General features: G+C 42.8%; 1 protein-coding gene across 1 annotated transcript in view; it reads right to left on the bottom strand.

The window, feature by feature from the left end:
* PTPRT (protein tyrosine phosphatase receptor type T) overlaps positions 1–24795 on the bottom strand; it is a gene marked incomplete at both ends in the record, with an annotated part of 457941 nt that overhangs the window by 247833 nt on the left and 185313 nt on the right. Inside the window, 3 exons of the mRNA XM_080628020.1 lie at positions 13364–13538; positions 16079–16194; positions 19284–19365. Of these exons, the coding sequence (XP_080484146.1) occupies positions 13364–13538; positions 16079–16194; positions 19284–19365 (373 nt within the window). The remainder of the gene's footprint in view (positions 1–13363; positions 13539–16078; positions 16195–19283; positions 19366–24795) is intronic.

Here is a 24795-nt window from a genome sequence, read left to right as displayed (position 1 = left end):
TGGAAGAACTGTTGTGTATACAATATTCCTTGTTTTGCAATTAACTGGCTTTCCTCTTCTTTTACAAAACACATACAAGGAACTGCAAGGCTGTAATTGTACTAAAGCTGCACTATTTGGGTGTAATCCTAGCAACTTCAGTGTCTACTGGCCAATTACCAGTTATTTTCTCCATTCACTTCTTCCAGTATTACTACTGTATTTTCCTTTGTTCAAATTGGAAACGGGATAAACACATGTTGCAGAAACCCGAGAGTCACTTGGCTGATCTTACTGCCAAAATTGTGACTGACGTAAGGAAAATCATCACCTCACCTGCAGCAAAACATCATGGCCTGGCACCGGAACTGCTGCCCTGGAGAGCAGCTAATGAGAAAGAAGGAATGGGTGGGTATGAAAATGGAAGAGCTGACACAACAATGTCCAATGGTTTGATCTGTGACAGGCAAACTCCCTTTTCTGTTTATTCAAACAGGTAGTACAGCATAGAACCATAGAATGATTAGTGTTGGAAAGGACCTTAAAGCTCATCCAGTTCCAAACCCCAGCTATGGCCACGGACACCTTCCACTAGAGCAGCTTGCTCCAAGCAAATGCAGTAAATGCTGGAGGTTGCTGATTTAGCATACACAACCCACCTGAAACGATTTTCAACTAAAATGCCTCACAAGCTGCACAGTATTAAGCTTCAGAAGGTCACTGCTTCATACTCTCATGCGATCTTCAGACCATCCCTTGTGTCAGAGAATCCATTCCCCTGTAGTTCCTGGCAGCCTCGCTGCAGAAGCCCTCACTCAGGTAAGAAAAGCGAGTCCATTGCTGATGCACTGCCTCTACATCATTCATCTTTTCCTGCTGACGTCTCAGAGAAATCAGACCCATCCCTGTCATTTATTATTGCTGCAGCGCTTCTGAAGCAGAGACGCAGTCCTCTGCCTAACAAGCCTCACTCCAAACAGTGCAGGCTCCTAGTTAAGCTGTCCCTGAGTAAATATGCTCCTGAGGCTGCTTAGACTTTATAGAGTTAAGCAAATCATATGAGTACATCATGGAAAAATACTCTGGCATGTTTAGCACGCCTTCAGAGGTCACAGCCCTTCCACACTGTGCATATGCCAATTCATATGCCAGCTTGGCTACTGAGCACCACGTTGGCTTTTTCAAGTAAATACATCTGTTCAGTTCTTCCCCCCACTATTCCACTCCATTTGGCCATCTTCTACCTAGGCAGGTTCTCTCTCACCTAACTGCAAGGAGCACTGTAAGCCACAGAGAAAAGCCTCACATTTAAAGTGAGGCTGTAGGTCCATGTATCTGAAACGTTCAAGTCAAAATTCGAAACAGAAAAAGCTAAGCTGCCAACTTACTGAGGTTTGAGCAGCAAGAATAAAACTTAATCGATAGAAACAGAGCCTCTGCTAAGCACCAGTAAGTTTTAGATGTAAAAACTCAGCCATTAACTGCTATAGTGAGCAAGAAGCACCTGAAATCCTCATATAAACCCAAAGTTTTCCAAGGCTAGGTTCTGCCTATCTTACACCTCACAGTGTTACACTAAATAGTTAACAACTGAAGCCTTTTACTTCACTGTGAGTTTTCATTAAGGTTTTCCTACATGTTTGTGCTCCAGTCACCCCCCCCGATATGGGTTTGGAGAGGGGAACGTTATCATACAACCTTCACACCATTAGTCTGACTGTTCAGTGAACACAGACCCCCTTATGTCTGTGCTCAGCAGGAAGGTATTGCTCTTCCCTGTGACTTCCTTCCCAAAATTCCCCCACATGTTGGCTGAAGCATCTTCAGGATTTGTGCCATAAATCCTATTTCACCTCCCTTGTGACCAAGCGCAACAAATAGTATTATCACCCCCCTTGCAATCTACTGTCCTGGATGCCATTGGCAGACACACTACAAGTGTCTGCTAACCTGTGAAATCATAGGGAAACCAGGTGAATCTTTCTCCTCCATTCAATACTGACCTTTTATATCAGGTTTTTATGACACATAGTTTCAGAATCCCCTGCAGATCACAACACTCCCTCCATCTTTCACCTCTCCTGGGCTGTATATCTGCTTATTTTCAGTTTAAAGCTCAGCCTTGAAACACACTTCTTGATTTAGGCTGTTCCCTATGAGAGTCTCCAAAGTATTACACGTAAAGATCAATTCTTTCACTTTTCTCAGAAAATGCATTTTGAAGCAGTAATAAATGCTACAAGTTGCAGTACACTGTGTGGTGTGCTGCTTACTGTGATAGCAGTAATGATGCCTGATAGGCCTTGGTATTTCCACAAAAAGCATTCCAGAGCCTGCGGGAAATTGGGAAAGATTGAAACTATCACACAATCCTCCTGCAAAACAGGCAAAATGGGGAGAGCCAGCACCAAACAAGGTCTGAGTCTCATTTATTCCAGAAGCATATGCACTTCATTTTCCATTATGGCCAAACTGCTATTCACTTACCTGCTGATGACAGACTGCTTGCCAGTGCTCCCAAAATACATCCGCGCTTTATTCCTAGCAGGGTTAAAGCACATAAAGACAGAAAGAAACACGAGGAATTCTGAAAAGCTATTGCTAAAATCCCAATAAAATCTGGAAAATTCACCTCCTGCCACATCCCCAGAGCGTGAGCAGCAGCTCAGGGAGGGGATTCTCCCCCGTTGCTGTGCTCTGGGGAGACACCCACAGTCCTGATGCAGCTCTGGGGCAGCAGCACAAGAGGGACGTGGAGCTGTTGGAGCGGGTCCAGAGGAGGCCACAGAGATGCTTCGAGGGCTGGAGCAGCTCTGCTCTGGAGCCAGGCTGAGAGATATATGAGATACTTCTCCAGAGATGGCAGCAGAGCTTCAACAGGACAGGGGACATTGCAAAGATACTGACAACATCAATCAAACATCAAAGCAAAGATCAGGGTCAACACAAGTTTCTACACAGCAACAAAACATTCACTACTTTAAGATTTATTATACTTTGCAGAAAGACTTAATATCTGTTAGACACAAAAGCTGTAAACATTTGCCTAGAATAAGATCTAGACACTAAGCACTTAAGACCATCAGAACTCACCTAAAGTTGTTGAAATCTTCGATAGTTTAAAACCTTTTAATCATGATCAACCTCTCCTGAAAACTCTGCTCCTTTATCGCTCCTGATGCAGGAATGACTTGGAAAGTCTATGGCTTGCATATTGCAAAAGGTCAAATTAGATGAAACATTTTTTCTTTCTGTCACTACAGCTCTAAGTGAGATGAGATATATGTAAAAGAATAAAAGTTCCTTACGAGTACAGAACTGCTGTTCCTGGGGCTGAGGCGTGCAGAAAATTCACATCCTCCCTTCTAAAAGTCAGTCTTGGAAGACAGAACATCCTAGCTCCCACTGAAACTATCCCAGCTTTAATGAAGAGCATTAACATTCCCTTTTTGCTCAGGAACTACCAATAATCCTACTGCAAAGACTGGAACAGGGCTGTGATTCCAAGACAACATAAAAAGGAATTACAGTGAATTTGAGGATAATTCTGTAACAGAATGAGTTTCCTCAAATGCCTTGACTAAATGCTGTGTTAACTAATGCTAAATTATATCCAATTGGCACAGCTTTGGAGAGGACCATAAATATGGTGAAAAGGTTTTATCTTGAAGACAAAGAATATATTTTTCCCAATTACTGTCAGTGTGCAATTCGATTCTAGATAGTGGAGCTAAGCCTTGTCTGCCTCAACATGTGTCACCCCCCAGCTCTAACGTAGCCCTGTCCTCCCCTAGCAGGCAGTAGAAAATAAGCAGAACACTCATTTGTCCAAGGCTGTTTACTTCAATAAGACTCAAGCTTGCAGAGTTTGAGGTTATTCTCAGAGATCACAGTATTTACTATTGGCAGCAAGTGAACATCCCCATTTTAAATCCTGAAAAAGGAATCATTCACACAGTACTGCATTTGGGATGTCTTAGAGTTACACACATAGAAATTGATGCAAAATACTTCTCTGCTACAAGATTTCAGTTCTCAAGAACATATGGGTTTGTGACTACAACAATAACCATAAAACTTCCCACAAGTTAAGAGACAGCTCTGAGTAGCTAAACCAATGGGTAACCTGGTCTCTTGGAAGACGTCCCTGCTCACTGCAGGGGGGTTGAACTAGATGAGCTTTGGAGGTCCCTTCCAACCCAAACTATGATTCTATTAGAAAACAAAAGTACCGAAATTCCTGGTCATCCTTAAAGTGCTGTATGCTTGGCACAAGGCAAACAGAAGTAAATGAGTTGCAGGACTCACCATGCAGAGCAAAGGTATGTAACAGAGGTAAGGTTAAGTAGAGGGAGGCGGTAGAAAACCATGTGAGCGCAAGCACAGAATTGCTAACAGTTTGAGTTTCAACCTCAAAATCATGGAAAATACTGACAAATCATTATTTAGTGAGCAACCTGGGCCAGAAGACTGAATAATACCATGCTGCTGCTCAAAAGGCAATAGGATATGGTCAGCAGTATTCAGAGGGTCAGTCAAAACCTCAGCAGTAGCAACAGAAGACGGATTTGCCATAATATGAAGGAAAGAAAGGAGGAAAGTAAGGAAGGAAGCAATCCAAACCTCTTCCATTTTAATTTGTGTCTGTATCCTGCTGAGGGAACAAACACTCTGTAAGTTGTAGTCTGTCATGTAATTCTGTATTAGCTGCAGGCTAATAAATAGAACTGTAAAGCATATGCAAAGACTGATTTATAGGATCCAAAGAGAGAGAGGCCAAGTCTTGCAGCTATTTGCATCTGCCTCACATACAAACAAGCGCTGATGGAAAGTTCCCTGCTGAGAGAAAGGCAAGAGATACATTGGAGAAAAAGATAGTAAAAAAGAAAGAGGACTGGAATAACTTCTTCAGAGAGGAGGTTTTACGTATTTGTGCAGCAAAGCAGAGCACAGTGCTGCAGCTGGAATCACTCATCATAACAAAAGGAAAGCAAGAAAGATCAGCAACACTAGGAGAGGTCTACGAACAAGGCTGAGAGAGCTGGGCTGGGTCAGCCTGGAGAAGAGAAGGCTCCTGAAGGGGAGACCTTAGAGCAGCTCCAGTGCCTAAAGGGGCTGCAGGAAACCTGGAGAGGGGCTTGGGACAAGGGCCTGTAGGGACAGGCCAAGGGGAATGGCTTGAACCTGCCAGAGGGGAGACTGAGATGAGCTCTTAGGCAGAAGCTCTTCCCTGTGAGGGTGCTGAGGCGCTGGCACAGGGTGCCCAGAGAAGCTGTGGCTGCCCCATCCCTGGCAGTGTTCAAGGCCAGGTTGGACACAGGGGCTTGGAGCAAGCTGCTCCAGTGGAAGGTGTCCCTGCCCGTGGCAGGGGTTGGAGTTGGAGGAGCTTTAAGGTCCCTTCCAACCCAAACCAGTCTGGAATTCTATGAACAAAGCCAAGCCAGAGTTTTACGAGGTTCACCTTGAAGATGTTCTAGCACCGCTGTTCAGTAGGAAGCATGGACTGTAGAGAGCCAGTAAATGTCACACTATGTCTTTTTTCTTCTGAAATTGATAGTCTCATTATTAAAATAGTTGCAGGGTTTGCTGTAATCATCACCCTGTTTAACTGCTGCTCAGCAGGTTTCTGCTCCTTACATCTAAAGCACACTTTAAAAGTCACAGCTGCACGGGGCTAACAGTGAGGATGGGATCTGATCCAGTGTCCCAGCACACGGCAGATGATTAACACATCAGATCAAAGCTAAAAAACAGCACAACAGATTATAGGGTGGTGATTCTATGAGAACTCTATTTCATCATCTTACAGTTAGAATGGATGCTGGGAAATTATTTGCTCAGAAAAACGAAGCATTATTTGAATGGGTAGAGATGGAGAAGGACTACAAAATCTCACTTCAAACCTCCAATTTTGCCTATTTTCTTGCCTCAAATACTCTCACAGTTGAGTGGGGAACTAACTTCAAAGTGATCATTCTTTCCTTAACACAGAAACACACTCTTTAATCTCTTCATTCAGACAGGACAAATGCAAACATAACCAACACCCAGCTTCTCCCTGGAGTTCAGTTATACCAGCTTTGAAAGCAGAGCAGTTCAGATCCATCATTCAGAGGTAAATGCTATGCAAACTTTAAAACCCCCATTCATCTGAATACCCAACACAAGCGTGCAGAATGGTCTCCATTCACCACCCTAACAAAGGATTTTTGTCATTTCCAAGCTTTGAAGCTCAAAACATTCTGGAGCTGCCATAATATGAACATCCTTAGCTCAGAACTCAACCATTCAGTGCTTACAAAGCTCCCTCAGTCTTTCCTCCAAAACCTGCAACCTTCTTTACCTTAGTATTAGAGCTTGTAAATGCCAACCTCCAAACCCAGCAGAAGAGTTTAACAAGTGCCCATATAGTAGATCAGCTGCAGCATATGCAGTGGTATAATAAAAGAAGAGGTGGTAGAAGGGTGTACGTAACACCCAGACCTGGAAGTCTGTGAGGAAGCTGAGTACAGACATAAAGAGAGATCTTCGAAGAAAAGTGTTAGACCTCAACACAATCCAGGATGATTTAAGAGGTACAAAGGGAAAAAAGCTAAGTAAAATAAACCAAGGTAAGGTAAGGAACCAATATATTGCTTTTAACTGTCTGGGTCAGAAAATCACAGAATTGTTTGGGTTGGAAGGGACTTCTGGTAAGGGTCTGTAGGGACAGGCCAAGGGGAATGGCTTGAACCTGCCAGAGGGGAGACTGAGATGAGCTCTTAGGCAGAAGCTCTTCCCTGTGAGGGTGCTGAGGCGCTGGCACAGGGTGCCCAGAGAAGCTGTGGCTGCCCCATCCCTGGCAGTGTTCAAGGCCAGGTTGGACACAGGGGCTTGGAGCAAGCTGCTCTACTGGAAGGTGTCCCTGCCCGTGGCAACGGGTTGGAACTGGATGAGCTTTAAGTACCCTTCCAAGCCAAACCACTCTGATTCTATGATGCATCTCTGTGTTTCACATTAAGTAAAGCCCCACTTTTTTTAGGTTGCTTTTTTCCACTGCAACAGAAGCAATAATTTGATATGAAAAGGGTACCCTTCCTGCTGAGGTAACAGCTCGTATCCAGCAAATATATCTCACAGGTGCCCAAGTAAACCTAAATCAAAGCACACTCCTCACCAACACCCAGGTATGCTGACAGATGATACTTCAAGGGACTTCTCTTGAATTAAAAGCATGTAACAGGATTTTAACTACAGAGTGGGTAAGTTAAGGACAGCTTTAGATTCTGTTTTTCATGAGAAGCCCATTAATAACTTCCCTATAATTAAACAGGCAGAAGAAGGATGAACAAAAGAGTTAGCACTGAATGTGACTCATCTTTTCTGCTAAATCTTTAGCTAAGGCATAAGCAAAGAATTATCATTGTGCAGTGTAATGTCATATAATCATCATCAGAAATCAACCTGCATGAAAATTTGTACATTAAAAAGAAACAACAAACAAGGGAAAGCTGCCAGACACTTTTTACAATGGCACACGTCTGAGTTACCAACCTACCGACTGCAAGGAAATTTCCAGTTTACAAAGGCATTGGGGGCTTTACCTGCACATTTGATGCTCTTTTCTGAGTATCAACAGTCCTGAATCAGTTTCTGTGTAGTTGCCTTAAACCTTCTTGCTAATTTTAACTAGAAACTGGAAAGGCTGAGACTTCCGACTACAGGACATAAACCATACGGATCATCTAGCAGGAACACACCCCACTAGCAACAGCAGCATAGATTGGAGAAAAAATGGTATCAAGAGTTAGCTCTATATTTTGATTACACTTGGCAAGCATGCTACAAAGCAAAAAGGAGGAGGAGTAATAGTAGCCAAGTAACCGCTACTCCCCTCTTCTTTTCAAAATAAACATAAGAGAAGTGATAGCTGCAACACTCCAGCCTGACAAATGGGTACTACAGTGCAATGGAAGCCTCCAGCACTGAAACCCAGAACTGGAGCTGACTGCTAACACTCTACACCCAGCAGCAATACACTGGAGAGTCATGCTACTGCTGCAGGGTGGAAGGCAGCATGAAATATGTGAAATTATCTTGTCCATACCTTCCAAACATGAGTGTAATCCCAGGCAGGCTGAAACACATCCATTTGGGTTTGCACCATCCCAGCTCCCACCAGCTGCAGTATTTGTTGGGAGCTTTCTGTAGAATAGGAAGTCAACAGGGATGCGTGCTGTACTGGAATACACACCAGTAAATAACACTATTTCTACTAATTTGGGGTTCATATTTTACCTGAAGACCAAAATTTAACATAAATTATTGAAGGATTTTTACCTTCACAGAATTGGGAATGCTTTCACAAGACAGCTTGCTCAGACTTGGATGCCTTTTTTCTCCCTTATATTCTCTGATGGGATAAGGCACCTCAGAACTGCAGATGACAGAACCAGGCTCTTCTATAGAGGTCTGCCCTGCAAGATCAAGCCACTGAGAAGTCAAGGGAAGCAGAGAGAGTCTAAGGGAAAGAGAAGATCTACCTTCACAGTGCTGCTTCTGTCACTGTTTTGTTCTTTGGAGATTCCCTCTGTTCCCTTTGAATGGGGGGAAGAAGGAACACGACACAGATGAAGTACAAAAGACAGTTACTAACCAAAGCAACAAAAAGGGATTCTCCCCACGGGGAATCTTGGCAGTTGCAAAGTTCAAGTAACTGCAATCAAAGATAAATTTAAAAAACAAATCTTTCACCAGGTTACTCACAGCTTGTGATAAGGAGAAGCTATTTCTTAAGAGTGTTGACGCGAGAAAAAGAAACAACCATCAGGTACCTTCTCACTACTACTAGCTATTAGAGCTTTCTCTAGGAGCAGTGAGGACTCCTTCCCCATGACTTTTACTCAGAACCACTGCTGACATGAGCTGTCTGCTCACCAAGCCACAGCAACAGCTGGTATCCACTGTGCATCATGGAGGCTGGGGACAATTCCGCAAACAAGGAAGGAAGAAACAGCTTCCCATAACACTCTTCATCCTTGGAAAACTGAAGGGTGTTTACTCAAGTCCCTTCTGCTTCAGAAAGATTGTTCCTTAATCCTTCTCTGTTTATTATTGTATTTATATCTTCTATTTAGTCAATACACCATCAGCAACATCATACTGAGAGATCTACACATTAAAACCAAGTCCAAGCAAATCCATCCCATGCCTATTTCTCTACCAGTCTCAAGTGAAATTTCAGTCAGGATAAAACCAGAACTCTTGGACTAACATTTGTCTCAGGAAGAAAACCAGACAAAAAAGTCCAAAATAAAGCCCCACAAATGATGGAGAGCATCAATCTGTCAAGAAATTCCTGAAACAACTCAGTGGTGTGATAGGAAAGTCATCATAATTTTCCAAGAGGCTACCTGGAACTTCCAAGATGAAGTTTAAGCCAATCCTCCCTGCTTGTGTTACACAGAAATGCTACTGAAGGAAGAGATCTAAAATGTTGGAACAAAATATACAGAGTGAATTGTCAATACACATTTGTGAACCTCCCCTTACCCCAGCTGTAGCTGGGATTCTTCCTAGATGTGCTTACTCTAATTTCTACCCTCTGCTGGAGCACCCGTGCATGGCACTTTGTGTTATTCTGAAAGCAGGATCCAATCTCTGCAGTAGACATTAATCAGTTCTCAGGGAAATGGCTTCGTTTGCCAGTTCTATTATAGAGGTTAAACAGAAGGAGAAGGAAATGTTTCCTTTGGAAGGAACACATACATCTCATACTAACTACTGACATCTATGAAACATGAGCTTTGTCTTCCTATCCCCCCAATCCACTTCACAGAAAGATGCAAAGTTGGACTGAAAGAAGTGAAAGAGGAGTTCAAGCTCTTGTAAGAGTGGAGGAGTGCTTGTAATCTCTTTGCCATCACTTCTCTCACACCCTCACCTAATGATTAAAACTGAGTTAAAGCAACTCACTGAACCAGGCAATTAAACAGAGTAATGACAAGATCAAGTAATTCCCAGGCAGATGCGAGCACGAAGGAAGGGAGCATTGCATTGCCTCCACCACTGAGACTGCACAGAAATAACAGACTGTAAGTAGCTTTTCCAGACACCCCACAATCACAAAGCCATTCTCCCTTGTTCAGTAATTCCAAGGGCAGCATAACCTTCCTAAATGGCTCACAGGCACACACATACACCCCCCCATTATGTGCTGGGGTAGTGTTCAGAAAAGCAACACCATCACACACTTTATCAAACCTGTACATAGCTTCTCATGGCAGGACATGTAAACTCTGCAGACTGAATCTGCCTGTGTAAGCTGGAAGAACGGGGAAGGAGGTAGCAGGCAGCTCGAGGGGAACCCCCATTGTCACAGCTTCTGACACTGAGGGCAGCACGAGCAAGAGCCTTTCTCCTGTTCACAAGGTGATAACCTTGAGGACCTTGATTAATGTCCATTACTCAGGCAGATGAATTCAAACCTACACTGCATCTTCCATGATCCAGATGAGTCTGGTAAGTAGCTGGAAGGCAGGAAAATTCCCATCTGAACTTATTAATGCAGACTAGAAAAAGTAGTTTGAAACAGTAAAATCTAAAAGACACATAGACCACAGCTAAACTTATCTCCTAAGTGCTTCCGAGCCATGGAATGGACTCAGTCTTCCAGCCACCCTGACAGCTAAAGAGGAGAACTGCCGTGCAGTGTCTACTCTTCACATCAACACCCCAGTCTCAGGGGGTTGGATGAACTTTAAGGTCCTTCCAACCTAAACCGTTCTGGGATTCTATCATTGATTTAGGCATCCAGAATATCTGGAAGGGATCAGGACAAAAAAACCCAAACAAACAATTGCAAACAAACCTGCTACACACACACGGAGTTCAAAATGTCATTCACAGCCTTACCTAATGTGACAGGCATCCTAGAAAGACACCATCACTAATAGAGACCTTAAATGGTAAGATTCTAGCCAATTTCCACAGTATTTTAAACAATTTTACACAAGCAAGCCCTACATTTAGTTCACAATGTGAGCAAGCGCCACACAGCTTTTACTTAAAAGAAAATTACAGAGAAGCAGCTTTCCATTCACATGTGATCAGTGCAGTAAGAATCAGACCCGCAGGGTTTGTGGAAAACTGCCCTGCACAAAATTGGCTTAAATTGCTATATGTGCAATGGTGAGAGATAAGAAATAGAGAAGACCTACTTCCACTGGAGCACCAAAGGATGGTAAAGCGTACAGATGGAAATGATAGGTTTCTCTGGCTTGACTATTATGATTCTAGTGCAAAGAGTAGAATGAATGTATTGACATTCATACAAACCTTTCAACAGAGTCAGGAGGCAGGAAGGTATTAGCATACACAGCAAATAGCTGTCTATAGAACAGTGTTTTCACAGCACTACCAATGTATCTCCCACCACCAAACAGACTGTAATGATTTGAAACTAACATAGTGATGAACTTTAGTATAAGGCCTTCAGTGATTACTGATACTGTCCTTAGTAAAGATGTTCACACACACATGTAAGGGGAGGACCTGGGGGGGGAAAGGGGGGTGGCAAGTGGATGTTTCATTTCATTGATCATTTTTCAATTCAACTGATCATTTGCTGAAATACGTCTCTGTTGTTTCAATTTAGGGTAAGGAAGTACGTGTATTTCAAAGCAAAACTTCTCTTTCTGTATCTACCAAATCTTACAATTCAATATAGAGCAACATAAATTAATCTTTCCTTTCTCAATACTACAATTAAACATTGTACACACAGCGAAGCAAACAGATCTTTACATTAAAAAGATCCACAGATACACTTTTAAACCTTAACCTCTGCTGAAGAAACTCCCTTTGGTTTGATGTTCAGCTGATCAAGAGAAAAAGCACATGAGAGGCTGAGTATTAGGTTGGATTTAGCGGGTTAGGGGCATCCAAGTACATGATTGTAATTCAATAAACATCTCTTCAGAATTAAACAATTCCAGTTTGTTTTCAGCTCAGCCTATGTGCCTGCATTACAGATTTGCTCTTATTCCCACTAAAATCAGTGTCAGGCTCAGGAAGCACTCATCCGTGCAACCCCAGCATGTCACAGTGCTGCAGCAACTAACCTCCACTGAGCCACCCAACCTTACCTGCTTCCTACACAGAGCCAGGGAAGGAGGATGCACCTTCCCACAACTGAATCACCCTCCTAATGTATCTTGTAGCTGGGTGCCTGCTCGAGTAACCCAGCAGTGAATACAGCAATGTTTCTCCTGGTGGGCATCCAACCATTCATGGTTCTAACTTATCTTTCTGGGATTTTTCCCTGCTTATATCAATGAACATGAAAGGGCTGGGCACCTACTCAACTTTGCATATGCTGATATTTGGCTGCTCTGGAAGACTGCCTTCCCTCTCTTTAGCTATGATACAACACTAGATATGCTATTCCTGGCAACTCAGTCCCATTCTAACCATGAATTAATTCCTTCAGATTTGAACAAGATGCAAGATTACCAAGTGGGAATTAAAAGCACTTGGCACGTAATAGAAGTGTCATCTGTGTGGTCTGAATAACTGCACCACACAACACTCTATATTCAAGGCAGGACAGTGAACAAAACTGATCTCGTTTTTGCAGCAGCCCTCTATTTGCACACAGAAGTGAAACATACAGATCAATCAAATTATACTCTGAGCAATCCCATACTTCAAACTCCTCTAACTTCGTATCATCCCCACCCTAAATACATTAGCCTCCGGAGCCACCTTCTGATCTCTCCACCTAGGAGTCACTGAGTGTGCCCGTGATGCAGCTCAGGGTCAGTTAAGAAAGAGAAAAGCAGCTCAGTGAACAGCACTTCACCACATACCACATAAAGGCAGGATTAAGACACATCTGGCATGTGTCAGGCACAGTATCAGCTCTTGAATCACAGTAAATAACAAAGGTAAGCTGCTAGTATCCTTGAAGAACTACTGATAGTTCTACTGTGTACTTCAGGACATCAGCAGAGTCAATCCCAGCATTTACTCGCAGCAGCCCTGAGCAGACTCTTCTGACGTGCAATGCTCCATCACAAGATGATTTATGCCTGATAAAGTATTGTAAAGGCAGGCAGATGAAGCTGACTGACAGCCAAACTGTTAGATGACTACAGTAAAAGTATCCATAATTACCATGCACTACTCCAAAAGCTTACAAAGAGGGCTGTATCCAGACATAGCTCCAATTCAAACATTCCTTTTGATAAAATGATTGAAATTCATGTCACTTTTACCCTTTTTTCTCACCTAAATTAAATATGAATGAAAGAAGAAGGTCCAATAGGCTGTCAGGTTTCTACAGAGTTGCCATCTGGGAGAAAATACTCATCTTGCATAAACTGGCTGGTTTAATGCAACCTACCTTTGACTATTAATTCTGCGTAATTGGAAACTCCGGATCCGCCGTCGGAGCGAATGACGCAGCGGTACTTGCTGATGCTGCGCTGGGAGGTGTCAGCCACGCTCACCGTGGCAGAAAAGCGCCTGTGGTTGACCACTCGAGTGACCATCAGTGCTGTGTCCCTTCCATTCCATTGCTGCAAAGGCAGACAAAGAAAATGCAAGTCATTAAGACACCCAAATCATGCACCCATGTGTGATTCATTCTTTGTTACACTTCTTCCCTGTGAGGGTGCTGAGGTGCTGGCACAGGGTGCCCAGAGGAGCTGTGGCTGCCCCATCCCTGGCAGTGTTCAAGGCCAGGTTGGACACAGGGGCTTGGAGCAAGCTGCTCCAGTGGAAGGTGTCCCTGCCCATGGCAGGAGGTTGGAACTGGATGAGATTTAAGGTCCCCTCCAACACAAACCAGTCTGGGATTGTGTAAAGTTTGGGCATTTAATGCATTATATTTACTGAAAGACTAGAGAGAGACAGCTCAGACTGTGCAATTGTACTCAGTATATTTAGAAGCCTGGCTAGGATATGAAAAGACAACTACTGAATGGCTTGTGTACACCTGGGAAAACGCTACAAATGACCGGATTTCATAAACTTGGCATTTTCAGATGTAAAACTTTGACTCTGGACCAATTCAAAGAAATTGGCTGGATGAGCAGATGTCCTTTTACGTCCAGCCTTCCCCAGTAATCCTCTCTGCCAATGCCAGTCTACATTTTCCCAACTGGAAAAAGGACAGATAAAGAATTAGAAAGAAACAGAAGTTCTTCACATGAAACATACCTAAACTTGCTCAGCTGGCCTAGTTTATTAGGAGTTTCAAAGGAGAACACAATGTTGCTTTGCCAATTTCCCAGTAATGAGTTTTTGGGGGTGTTTCCAATGCTATTTTCATTAAATGCTTCAATTTTAGAGAATCGAAAACAAGTTTCCAGCAGCAACAATAACAAATTCCTCCCAAGCCCCTGTTTCTCACAGGAAAAGGTTCATGCACTGCTTCAGTGTTTTTACACATATCTAGACATAATACAGAAAGATTTCACTGAAAGAATGCAAAAAAGGATAAAGAATAAGCCAAAAATATCTGTCAGTGGCTGCTAAAACTACCCCACAGGTTAATAAACTTCAGATTAAAATGGAATTTTTAGGAGAACAGCTGTGACAAGAGTACACTTGAAGTACCTGTCAAGTCGTTTTTACATAATGCCAACTGCTTTCCTCTCCAGCTCAAGCCTTTTCCCAATAGGAATTTCCGTTCTTGTGATTAGGTAAACTGATTCCTCCCCCAGCATTTCAACTACATTTGAAGTTGTTATTTTTCAAGTTTATTAAAACGTTTGAAGTCAATAAAAATGCTTGAGAAAAAGCTCTCAATTGTTTGACTACACATGCCACAGAGACCATGATGAAGGCCATTCCGGGCTGCCTCTGATGTCACAAAGATGGGGTTGTCAGGCATCAGTCACATCAGGTCAAGCTGAGAATAAAATCCAGTGAGTGACTTATGTTGGCACATATTTATGTACATGTACAGTACATCCAGGAAGAGACTCCTCTTGACTTGTTTGGGATGTTAGGCGTTTAATGGTACAGAAGTGACAGGACAGGGTGGAATGGCTTTAACCCACCAGAGGGTAAATTGAGACGAGCTCTTAGGCAGAAGCTCTTCCCTGTGAGGATGCTGAGGCGCTGGCACAGGGTGCCCAGAGAAGCTGTGGCTGCCCCATCCCTGGCAGTGTTCAAGGCCAGGTTGGACACGGGGGCTTGGAGCAAGCTGCTCCAGTGGAAGGTGTCCCTGCCTGTGGTAGCGGTTGGAACTGGATGAGCTTTAGGGTCCCAGCACAAACCATTCCATGACTCTCTAGGGTTAGAAGCAGCAAAGAGCTCAGTTATTTTAAAAGCTTCTACAAGAGCACTATGTATAGTCCATGGCAACGTTAGGACTCACAGATGACAGCACTTCAAAGGGCAGAAGAAGTAATTTTTTCCTTCGCTAGGAAACATGCACTCCACAATTTCAGTTTGATGTATGTCCCATTTCTAACTCTAGAACTGAAAATGAGTTCTTAAAGTTGTTACTACACCCACCTGAATAGCAGGACCCAGGCTTTGAAGTCCAACTAGCAGGGTGAAAGTACAGATATAAGGAAAGGGAATGGTTTGGCCTTTTAGTGAGGGACTAAAAGAAACAATCTGCACTCAATGCAGCTGAGGCAAACTGGAAGGAGGAAAAACAGTGGCTGCAAACTGGTTTTGCCTGGTTTCACCAGCCAGGGAGCAATCTCGGAACTTAAAGAGTAGGTTTCCTTCTGGACATATTGTCACTGACTCTGGGCTGAGGACGTTTTTGGAGAGTGAGAGGAAAGAAGATTGCATAATAAAGCAGAAGTGAAGAACTATTCCACTTGTTCTGAATCTTGTGCTTTATGACCTCCTTACAGGTACATCAGCATTGTTTTGAATCCTAACTTTTGCTGTCACTGGCCATTCTTCCCATTCTCTCTATCACAATTCTGTACTTTGTCGCCTTAAACTCTCACCTAGAAGCAGTTCAAGGCAGATTTTGATGAGAAGATTTTGCCCCACCACGCAGTCTTTCTCCATTGACTTATTTTACTTGGAAAAAGAAACAAACCAAAACTAAACCAAGAAACCAAAAACCCCAAAAAAGGCACATTACCTGGAGCCAGAGCTTGTCATGCTGTGACCACTTCCCCCCAGCAATGCACTGGAACGTCGCATTCTGTCCCACGTTCACCTCCACGTTCTGCAGCCGGAGGAAATGAGGTGCTTTTCCTAACAAAAGAGAAGTATTGCAAGGCTAGAGCAAAGCAGTGATGGGCTGTGTCACACCAACAGATACAAACACTCAGCAAAGCACTAAGGCCTATCCTGGACAAAGGGATTTTGTAAAATAAAGCTGTCCTTCGGTGTTTAACTGCTCACTGCAGTGATAGGGATGATGGATCTGACAGAGGATGGCCTGAGGGACCACAGAGAGCTCTAGCACAGCTAAAAACAAAGACTGAGATCAAATCACAAGTTCATGGGCATCAGCACAATCTCTCAGTGCTTGCTATAAAGCGTAATAGAGTAATTTCTTTTCTTCAGAAAGCTATGTTTCTAAAAAGGTCAAAAAACCCCTCAAACGCTCCTGAGCTTGTCAAGCGCAACTGACCCAAAGCCAGTTTTCCCAAAGGTCTTTTTTCCTTTTAATTTTATTGACTATCAAATACATCCTAGACCTTTAGAATAATAATGTGTCATTAATACCAGATCAGGTGTTAAATGAAATTTTCATCTGACAGTACTGAATCACTGCATTAGTATAAGATAGCGGATATCAGAGTTTTTCTGATACTAAATTCAGTATTAATTCAATATTAAACCACTGATATTAAAATTAAAAGCACATCTGGTCACAAAGCAACCAGAGCAGAGGATTCTCTTTTTGACTAAATACCAGGCTCATTCACCTTTGCATATTAACATAGAGGAAAACAAAACAGCTTGCAATAGTGAATCTGACACTTAAATGAACTTAGTTCGTCCTAGGCTTCAGAAGAAAGTCTGAGCACCATTTGGAACCACTGAGCAGGACACACTGAAGCTCTAAGAGACTCCAAAGGACAGAGACTTTCAACTTCATTTTTGCATTCCTAGTATGACTAGACACCAATTCAATCACTTCAGAGGGCACTAACCCATATTTTTCTATTTCTAAACAGCTTCAAAAAGATTTGGGCATCTGTGCCTGTGTGCAAGCTTGACACAGAAGTATTTGTGTACTACAGAAACATGAACAGAGAACACACACCAATACGCTACGCCAGATGTTTATATCTAGCTTCTGTATCCCATTCACCACATGCTCAGCTTGCTGACATCTCCTGAAAGATAGTGACTGTACCATCATGCTCTCTGGGAATCAGTAATTGGCACCAAAGCTTACTGGAACCCTACCTCCGGGTGACAGAATGTACTACATGCTATTTGCAGGCTAATACTAGTACTTTCTGCCTGCAGTCTTGTGTGGGCACATATAAGCCAGCTTCACATATAAAGCTGTTTGGAGTGGGTGAATGCAGCCACATGAACCTCAGACTCCTTGAGTCCTGACTCTCTTGAGGCCTGTGACTGCACATACAGTCACTGTGATTTAGCATCATGACAATCAATACTGCACTGCATTCCTTCCCAGGACAGACAAAAAGGCAACACCAGTGAACTACTTATTTGCCTCCATTACTGTGTCATTAGAGGCACTTCATCGTGGTTTTGCTGCTACTTAGGTTTGTCTGCTGTGCCGTCATCTCTGAAGGTAAAGCAGAAATGAGTAACACCAGTAATTTCAGTAACCACCAGGGTCATCAGGAGTACCACGGTCTCCATGGCTTGAGTTCTAACAATTGCAAAACAAGTATGAGGGGAAAAGCTTGTACAAGTCAATGGAACACACTCTGGTGACATTTACCCTGTTGGCTGTCATTGCTCAGCACAAAAGCAACGCTGGCAATCAGACAGGAGAAGCATTTACAAAGACCCTGCAGCTTGTACTGGGTGCTTGTATGCTGCAGGTTGCAAACCAATTCAACACGGAGTAGCCAACTGTTTGAATCACTTCTGGTTTGAGTCACCAAGAATGCACTTAATTTTTAAGAGTGCATACACTTGGAGAAATGGATTTAAAACCAGTTTGAATACTTCAGTTAAATTAAGCAGGGGTGTAACACAGCATCCTGTCTCTGGTTTTAAATCCCAAACCTTGTTCAGGCTCTGCCCCACACTGGCCTGTCTCTCAGTGAAGGGATTGGTCATCACCCAACAGGCTGTGGAACACACACAGATCATTTATGGGATCTGTGTGGATGCTGCCGTTATCAGCAACATCTGGCTCACACAGATTCTAAGTAATTCTTAATGAAGTGCACCCAAAGGCCTGAGCAATGAGCACATGGTAAATACAAATATAATTCAGTTAAGCAGCAATTAACCATACTGCAGTTATCAAGAATGTCCTGTTAAACTTGAGCAGAACCGTATCTGTCACATTGAGTGGCAGCTGTTCTCTGAAATCCTCATTGCAAGAAAATCAGTTGATTTCACTCCATCGATATGATCCATGAATTTTTGTGTGAGCAGCTGTCATGGACTGACTAGAACTATGACCCAGTGAGAGAGGCTGTTAAATTAAATCTTTAGAAGAAACTGTATATAACATCCACAAAACAGACACACAAAGTCCTCAAGCCACACTGTAGATGCACAGAGAAACCAAACAAGTTCAGACTCAAAGACTGAGGCTCAAGGTTCTTTAAATAGAAAAAAACCCTATAAATCTAAGTGTATTATTATGGCTGCAGTAGGGGAAACGTGGCATTAATATTTTTGAACAGCATAATGAACCTGCTTTAGTTTCTACTCCTGTGCAAGTGTATTGTCTGACTGAGATACAGTATTATATCTTTATGGGCTGAGTGGGTTTAACCTTTGTTGAGAGACCCTTAGGATATGTCCTTTACCAAGGAGATACTGAAACTATTTGTTCCTGAAGTTACCCACACAGGGTATCACCAGAAGCTTTTCAAATTGTTTTCTACAGCAGTATGATTCAGAAATAATAAAAGAATCAGGTTTATGTTCTCATAACAAGAGAGTAAAAAAGACTTCCACAGATGGCCTGGTGCTAGCTATAGTCTGAGAGCACATTTGCCTCTTGCACAACTTGCTAAGTTAGATAATTATACAAAGCTGATTGTCTTTAGGTGCCTCAGAGGGACAGAGGATGACATTTTAGTGCTGACCAAATTGGGTAAATCACTCCTTTAGACTGTAAAGCTTGGTAATAACACACTGATATGGTTAGAAAAACAAAGAGTGCTCACTGCATGGATGGGCAAGAACTCTGACTTCATCCACAGCTATGTACCCTGGGTGTCCTTTCAAAGAGACAGACTCAAATATCACCTGAAACACAAAACAAGAAAAATTTTCTTAAGAAGAACAATTACACACGGCCATTCACCAAGTTCTGCTCTTATTCCAGTGTTTGAGTCATTCAAAGGCATTTCAGCAGGAATAACAAAGGGATACCAGGCAACACAGTCTGTACAGGTACACCAAAGACTGGAAATCTGTTCGATATGAAAAGCAAAAAGTTAGAGCAACATTCATTAGGATTAGAGACAACTACGTAACTATGTGCTGCTTGCATTTGGAAGAGCAAAAAATAGACTGTGTATATCCACACCTACATTTACTTTAAGCACCAGCCCAAGAACATTAGGTGGATAATCACCTTGGTTTTAGTATGCCTAGGAATGCTGGAGAATGCTGTTCATGTACTCCTATTGAGTCAAAAACCCTGAATGGATCCTCCCGGAGAACATCTTCATTTGGCACACATACCACTTCAGTACTGGAAAGCAAATCATGAGGAATTGCTGATCCTGAGTTCCAGTTACTGAGATGAAATAGGATTCTCATAGATATAATAAAGATTTTTTTGCCTTTCCATGGCTTGAACTAACACAGCCTGAGAATGAATATTCACAAAACCCACATGTAGTATTTCTCTACATTAATGGTGCACTAACTAGCAATTTCTATATTATGTATGTAGCTAGGCAATGAAAGTGTTCCACTAATTTGCGTCTGAATAGACAGATATTAAATTGCACATGAACCAAAATCTCATTCTTCCCTATGGCTTTGTGATTTTACCTGGAAAACTGTCCTGAATTATCCTGTTACCAAAAATATACAAGCTATCCCAGACTTAGCAGTGCTAGTAAAACCTAAACAAATGATAAAGAGATCATTAAGTTAACTACTGACAAATAAGCTAACCAAAAGTTCAGAAGAAAATAGCACTAAATATGCACAGTTTGACCAACAATTAAAGGATATTAGGACATATAATCACAGCCTACACTTTATTCAGAGGAGGTAGTGAAGGGAAGCGCTGAGCTCCTCTCTGGTGACCAGTGACAAGACAAGGGGCAATGGTTTTAAACTGAAAGAGGATAGATTTATATTAGACATTAGGCAGAAGCTCTTCCCTGTGAGGGTGCTGAGGCGCTGGCACAGGGTGCTCAAAGAAGCTGTGGCTGCCCCATCCCTGGCAGTGTTCAAGGCCAGGTTGGACACAGGGGCTTGGAGCAAGCTGCTCTAGTGGAAGGGGTCCCTGCCCGTGGCAGGGGGTGGAACTGGATGAGTTTTAAGGTCCCTTCCAACACAAACCAGGCTGGGATTCTGTGATTCTTATGAAATGGAATGAAGCTGCATCAAGGGAAGTTCAATTGGACAGTAGGAAAAGGTTCTTCACTGAGATGCTGGTCTGCCTCTGGACATGCTCCCCGCGCTACCTGTTTCATAGGAGAAAATCTTTCCCTAATTTGTAACCTCCAACACAGTGGTCAGGGCACTGAGCTGGCAAGAGTTCACACATGATCTGGCCTACTCATAGGTAGTCCTGCAAAGGAAGAGGGAGGTAGACTCAACGATCCCTGTAGACCCCTTCCAACTTCAGCTATGCTGTGATCCTGGGAGGAAAAGGGAAGTTTAGAAAAATTAAACTGCAAGAGAAAAACAGAAAACTGCAGCCTGGTTATTTAATGTGCTGGTGGTGCTACCTCTCAATTAGTGATTCTCTTCCCAAAGGAATCCTTTACTACTCTGAAAAAGAATGAATGGATGGAGACGTAACGGATGCCATCCTCTGCATTTGAAACATGTTCTCAGTTTCATTCCCTCTTCCCAGGGTAATGTTCACACTGTTCTGAACTGCTCATGTATGCATGAGTATACAATAATGTTCGCAAGGACAGAGTGAATCAACATGTTCAGCTGGCACCGTTACCACTATCAGAGCAGGATTCCAGTGCAGATACTTGTGTCACATAAGAAAATCCTTCAGTAATTTGTAACCTCTAAAATTCATCATTTGAACAAGAAGTTAACTACCTAAAGCCAGTTTTCAACACTGTTTTCACTCTAACTAAAAGCTGGTATCCCAGTCTGTCACTGCGTAGTCTTTTCTTCAACTCCTTCATCAGATATAAGCCAGGAAAAGATTCAGCTGCCCAAAAGCTGGTCACTGCACACCCTGGTTATGAAAGTGAGCAGCAAGTCCTTTGCAAGTACAGGACTGCCCTCAATCATTTAGCTTTGCATTTGGGCTTCCAGAGTGCAGTTTCTACTCATGTTTCCATGATTTCCTACGGTCTGCTTCCCTAATTCAGAACACATCCAAACATGAGATGTGCAGAAATCCATCCATTAGCAAAAAAGACATCATAAAACCAGGTAGAACACAAAAACTAACAGGCAAAGATGAAAACTAAGAAAAGATGAAATGCTTAAATACATAGAAACAAAGTTCTACTCCAGAGGAGGGTGGACAAAAACCAGGAAGGAACAATTGTCCAAGGAACAATAGGAGGAAGAAAGTCTCTGAAAGACAAAATAATAATAAAAAACCCCAAGTGCTTTGTTATCAAGGCTCTTAATATGCTTCTGAGGGACTGTATAAGAATATAATGCAAGCCCTTATTATGGAAATTATAATAATTTTAGAAATGAGATGTCATTCATGACAAAAACTACACTTCCTGAGGAGGGCATGGAAGGAACTGCAGCTCCCTTCAGCCTTCAATTCCAGTGCAACATTACAGCAACAAAATCCTCTTTTCGTTTTGTATTACCAAGAAGCTATAAACCCACAATGAACTAAACCCCAATTTGCTGCAAACCAAGAGCTTGGAAAGAAAAGTTCTCCGAGGCATTGGCATTTAGTGCATGGCAACTGGAAGCACCCATTCACAGAGAATTGCCTTCATTAATTACACGTTCAGAGTCTTTAAAGCAGCACAATATAGCTTATACTGGTAACAGAGTCAGCTCCTACAAAACCCATGCACACTGGTGCAGAATCCACTGGGAAGTGTGGAGGATCCTCTCAAGTCACACAACATTGTTCTGACAGACTAAGCTATTATCTATTTTACTTTACACTTGGATGTTCCTGTTATTGCCCAGTTCAAATTTCCATGTTGTCTTCATCTGTATCTTGCAGCATCTCAGCCCTACCAAAGCAAGAAGAGCACGGAAGCATCCAGGTTTTCCTGAGAAAGAAGGAATTTCCTGAGGAGGAATTTCCTGAGGAGGAACAGGCAGGAATAAAGGCTGATGAGGCTCAGCTCTGCAATTTTCACACTGAGTATCTCTCATATCCTTTTACCTTCTGTTGGAAATGCAGCGCAATGGTTGAGACACGGGCCTTTAACAATGCTTTACATTTAAGAAACTTCCCAAAAATTAATATAGATGAAAAAATGCAAAGCTTTACTCTGAAAAAACATTCTTAAATGCTTGGGAGACCTGGAACTACAAAGTCATTTCATGTTTCCTTCCCAATAAATAATCCTACACTTCACTGTTGCTCTATACCAACTGTGCCTGTGTTAGCCTGGCTCATCTGTTGTGGTACAACGGTTTTCTCCAGGCATGGATCGATAACATTCCTTGCTATACATCAAAAAACCTCTTCCAGGCAGACTCCTGCACGGCCCTTGGTGCATTCTGGGACTAAGCTCATCCTTATGGCAAGCAGTAACTCAAGATTACATGTATTACCTTTCTCCAAGAACTATTACAGCTTTTTCTCACTACACTCAGAATATCTGCAGGCTGGGAATCCACGTATGAGTAACTCCAGGGCAGACATCATAAATCTCCACCACCACCACCATTTATAGCTCAGCAGAGTGCTTTTGGATCTAGATGACTCCTGCGACCCTTGCACAGAACTACCAGTCCCAAAACATGAACTCTGGCAACTAGTTACTAGTATTCCACTAGTCCCATCTCCAAAGACCAAAGTAGGTGTGGAAGCCTCAGACCCAGGGCAGGCAGTTTTTGCCTGACTGGGTTTTTGATGCACACTGCAATTCAAGATGGTGGTTTGTGTGCATTAAGAGAATAACCCACATTTTGCTTGACGAAGATGTCATGATTTGGGAAAAATGCTCTTTTTTCCTGTGTTCCCTGGTGCTTTTGATAACACAGACCATGCTTTCAGGCCTCTTTGCGTACAAAGATTTCTCCAGGCGTGCAATTTTCATTGAAAGCTGACAACACTCTGATGGCACGTCCTAGATTGGGAGCATGAAACAGGACACGGCCTAGCAAAGAGCACACCCAGCCTTGGGGCATCCTGTACCTCCAGACTCCCTCAGCCGTAAGTGTCACTGCAGGCTGCCAAATAACAGGAATTTTGACTAGAGCCCCTCACTATGATTTCCTCCTCACCTTTGCAAGCTTAAAGTTTTCTTTTTTAAACCTTGGTTAAATGTAGAAACTCACAGGATAGTGTGAAACATAGGAGTGGTTTATGAAATCAGAGACCAAGGATAGGTCAGTCCATTAGATTGCCCATAACTCCACTTAGAGCACTGTGCAGTTCTGGTGTTCCCAGCATTAAGAAGGACATGGAGCTGCTGAAGCAAGTCCAGAGGAGGCCACAAGCATGATCAGGGGCTGGAGCACCTTCTGTATGGAGGCAGGCTGAGAACACTGGGGCTGTTCAGCCTGGAAGAGAAGGCTGCGTGGAGACCTCAGAGCAGCTTCCAGTGTCTGAAAGGGGCTACAAGGATGCTGGGGAGGGACGCTTCATCAGGGACTGGAGTGACAGGACAAGGAAGCATGGGTTCAAACTGAAACAGGGGAAGTTCAGGTTAGATCTCAGGCAGAAGTTCTTCCCTGTGAGGGTGCTGAGAAAAAAATCTTGTCTGATTTAAAGGATTTTTTGCTCAGGAAAAGCAAACTTGACCTGCAAAAGGACTTGCAAAAGAAGTAAGGTAGGCTCAGGCAATCTGCTATTGGTATTGCTAAGGACAGGAGCTCTCATGGAGTGAGATCAGACTGTCTCTTCCAGGTTTTTAAAGCACTGATTACGTGGGTGAAAGATCATTCCTGTTATCTCTGTGGAGCACCTACTATGAAGCAAATTCTCGTTCATGATGAGGTTCATGTTAATCTGAATGGAGTATAAGCATTTCACTATGATTTCAGAACAAGGGACAAGTTGTGCACAGCCCTTCAAAGACCACTTTCCATCCGTTTGCATCCCTTTATCCCTCCCTCTCACCCTGCACAGTGTGGTTCTATATATGCTGCTGCTATCCCCAGCTCTTTTCCAGAGGTAGAACACAAAAACATTCTACTTCAGCTCTGATTTTACAGACCTGCAACCCAGTTATTAGAAGTAAATAAAAGAAAGAAAAAACAAAAGCAAGCTTTTCTACCTGCTGTTTCCTATCCACAGACTATTTGTGGACTTTTCATAGTTTATTCTATCCTAATTCCACTCTCACTCCTGTCTCTTATTCATAAAAT

The sequence above is a fragment of the Psittacula echo genome, assembly GCF_963264785.1.
Source record: "Psittacula echo genome assembly, chromosome: 12".
In the NCBI taxonomy this organism is placed as follows: Eukaryota; Metazoa; Chordata; class Aves; order Psittaciformes; family Psittacidae; genus Psittacula; species Psittacula echo.
The sequence above is the reverse complement of the archived record's forward strand: the minus strand, read 5'-3'. Positions and strand labels throughout refer to the sequence as shown.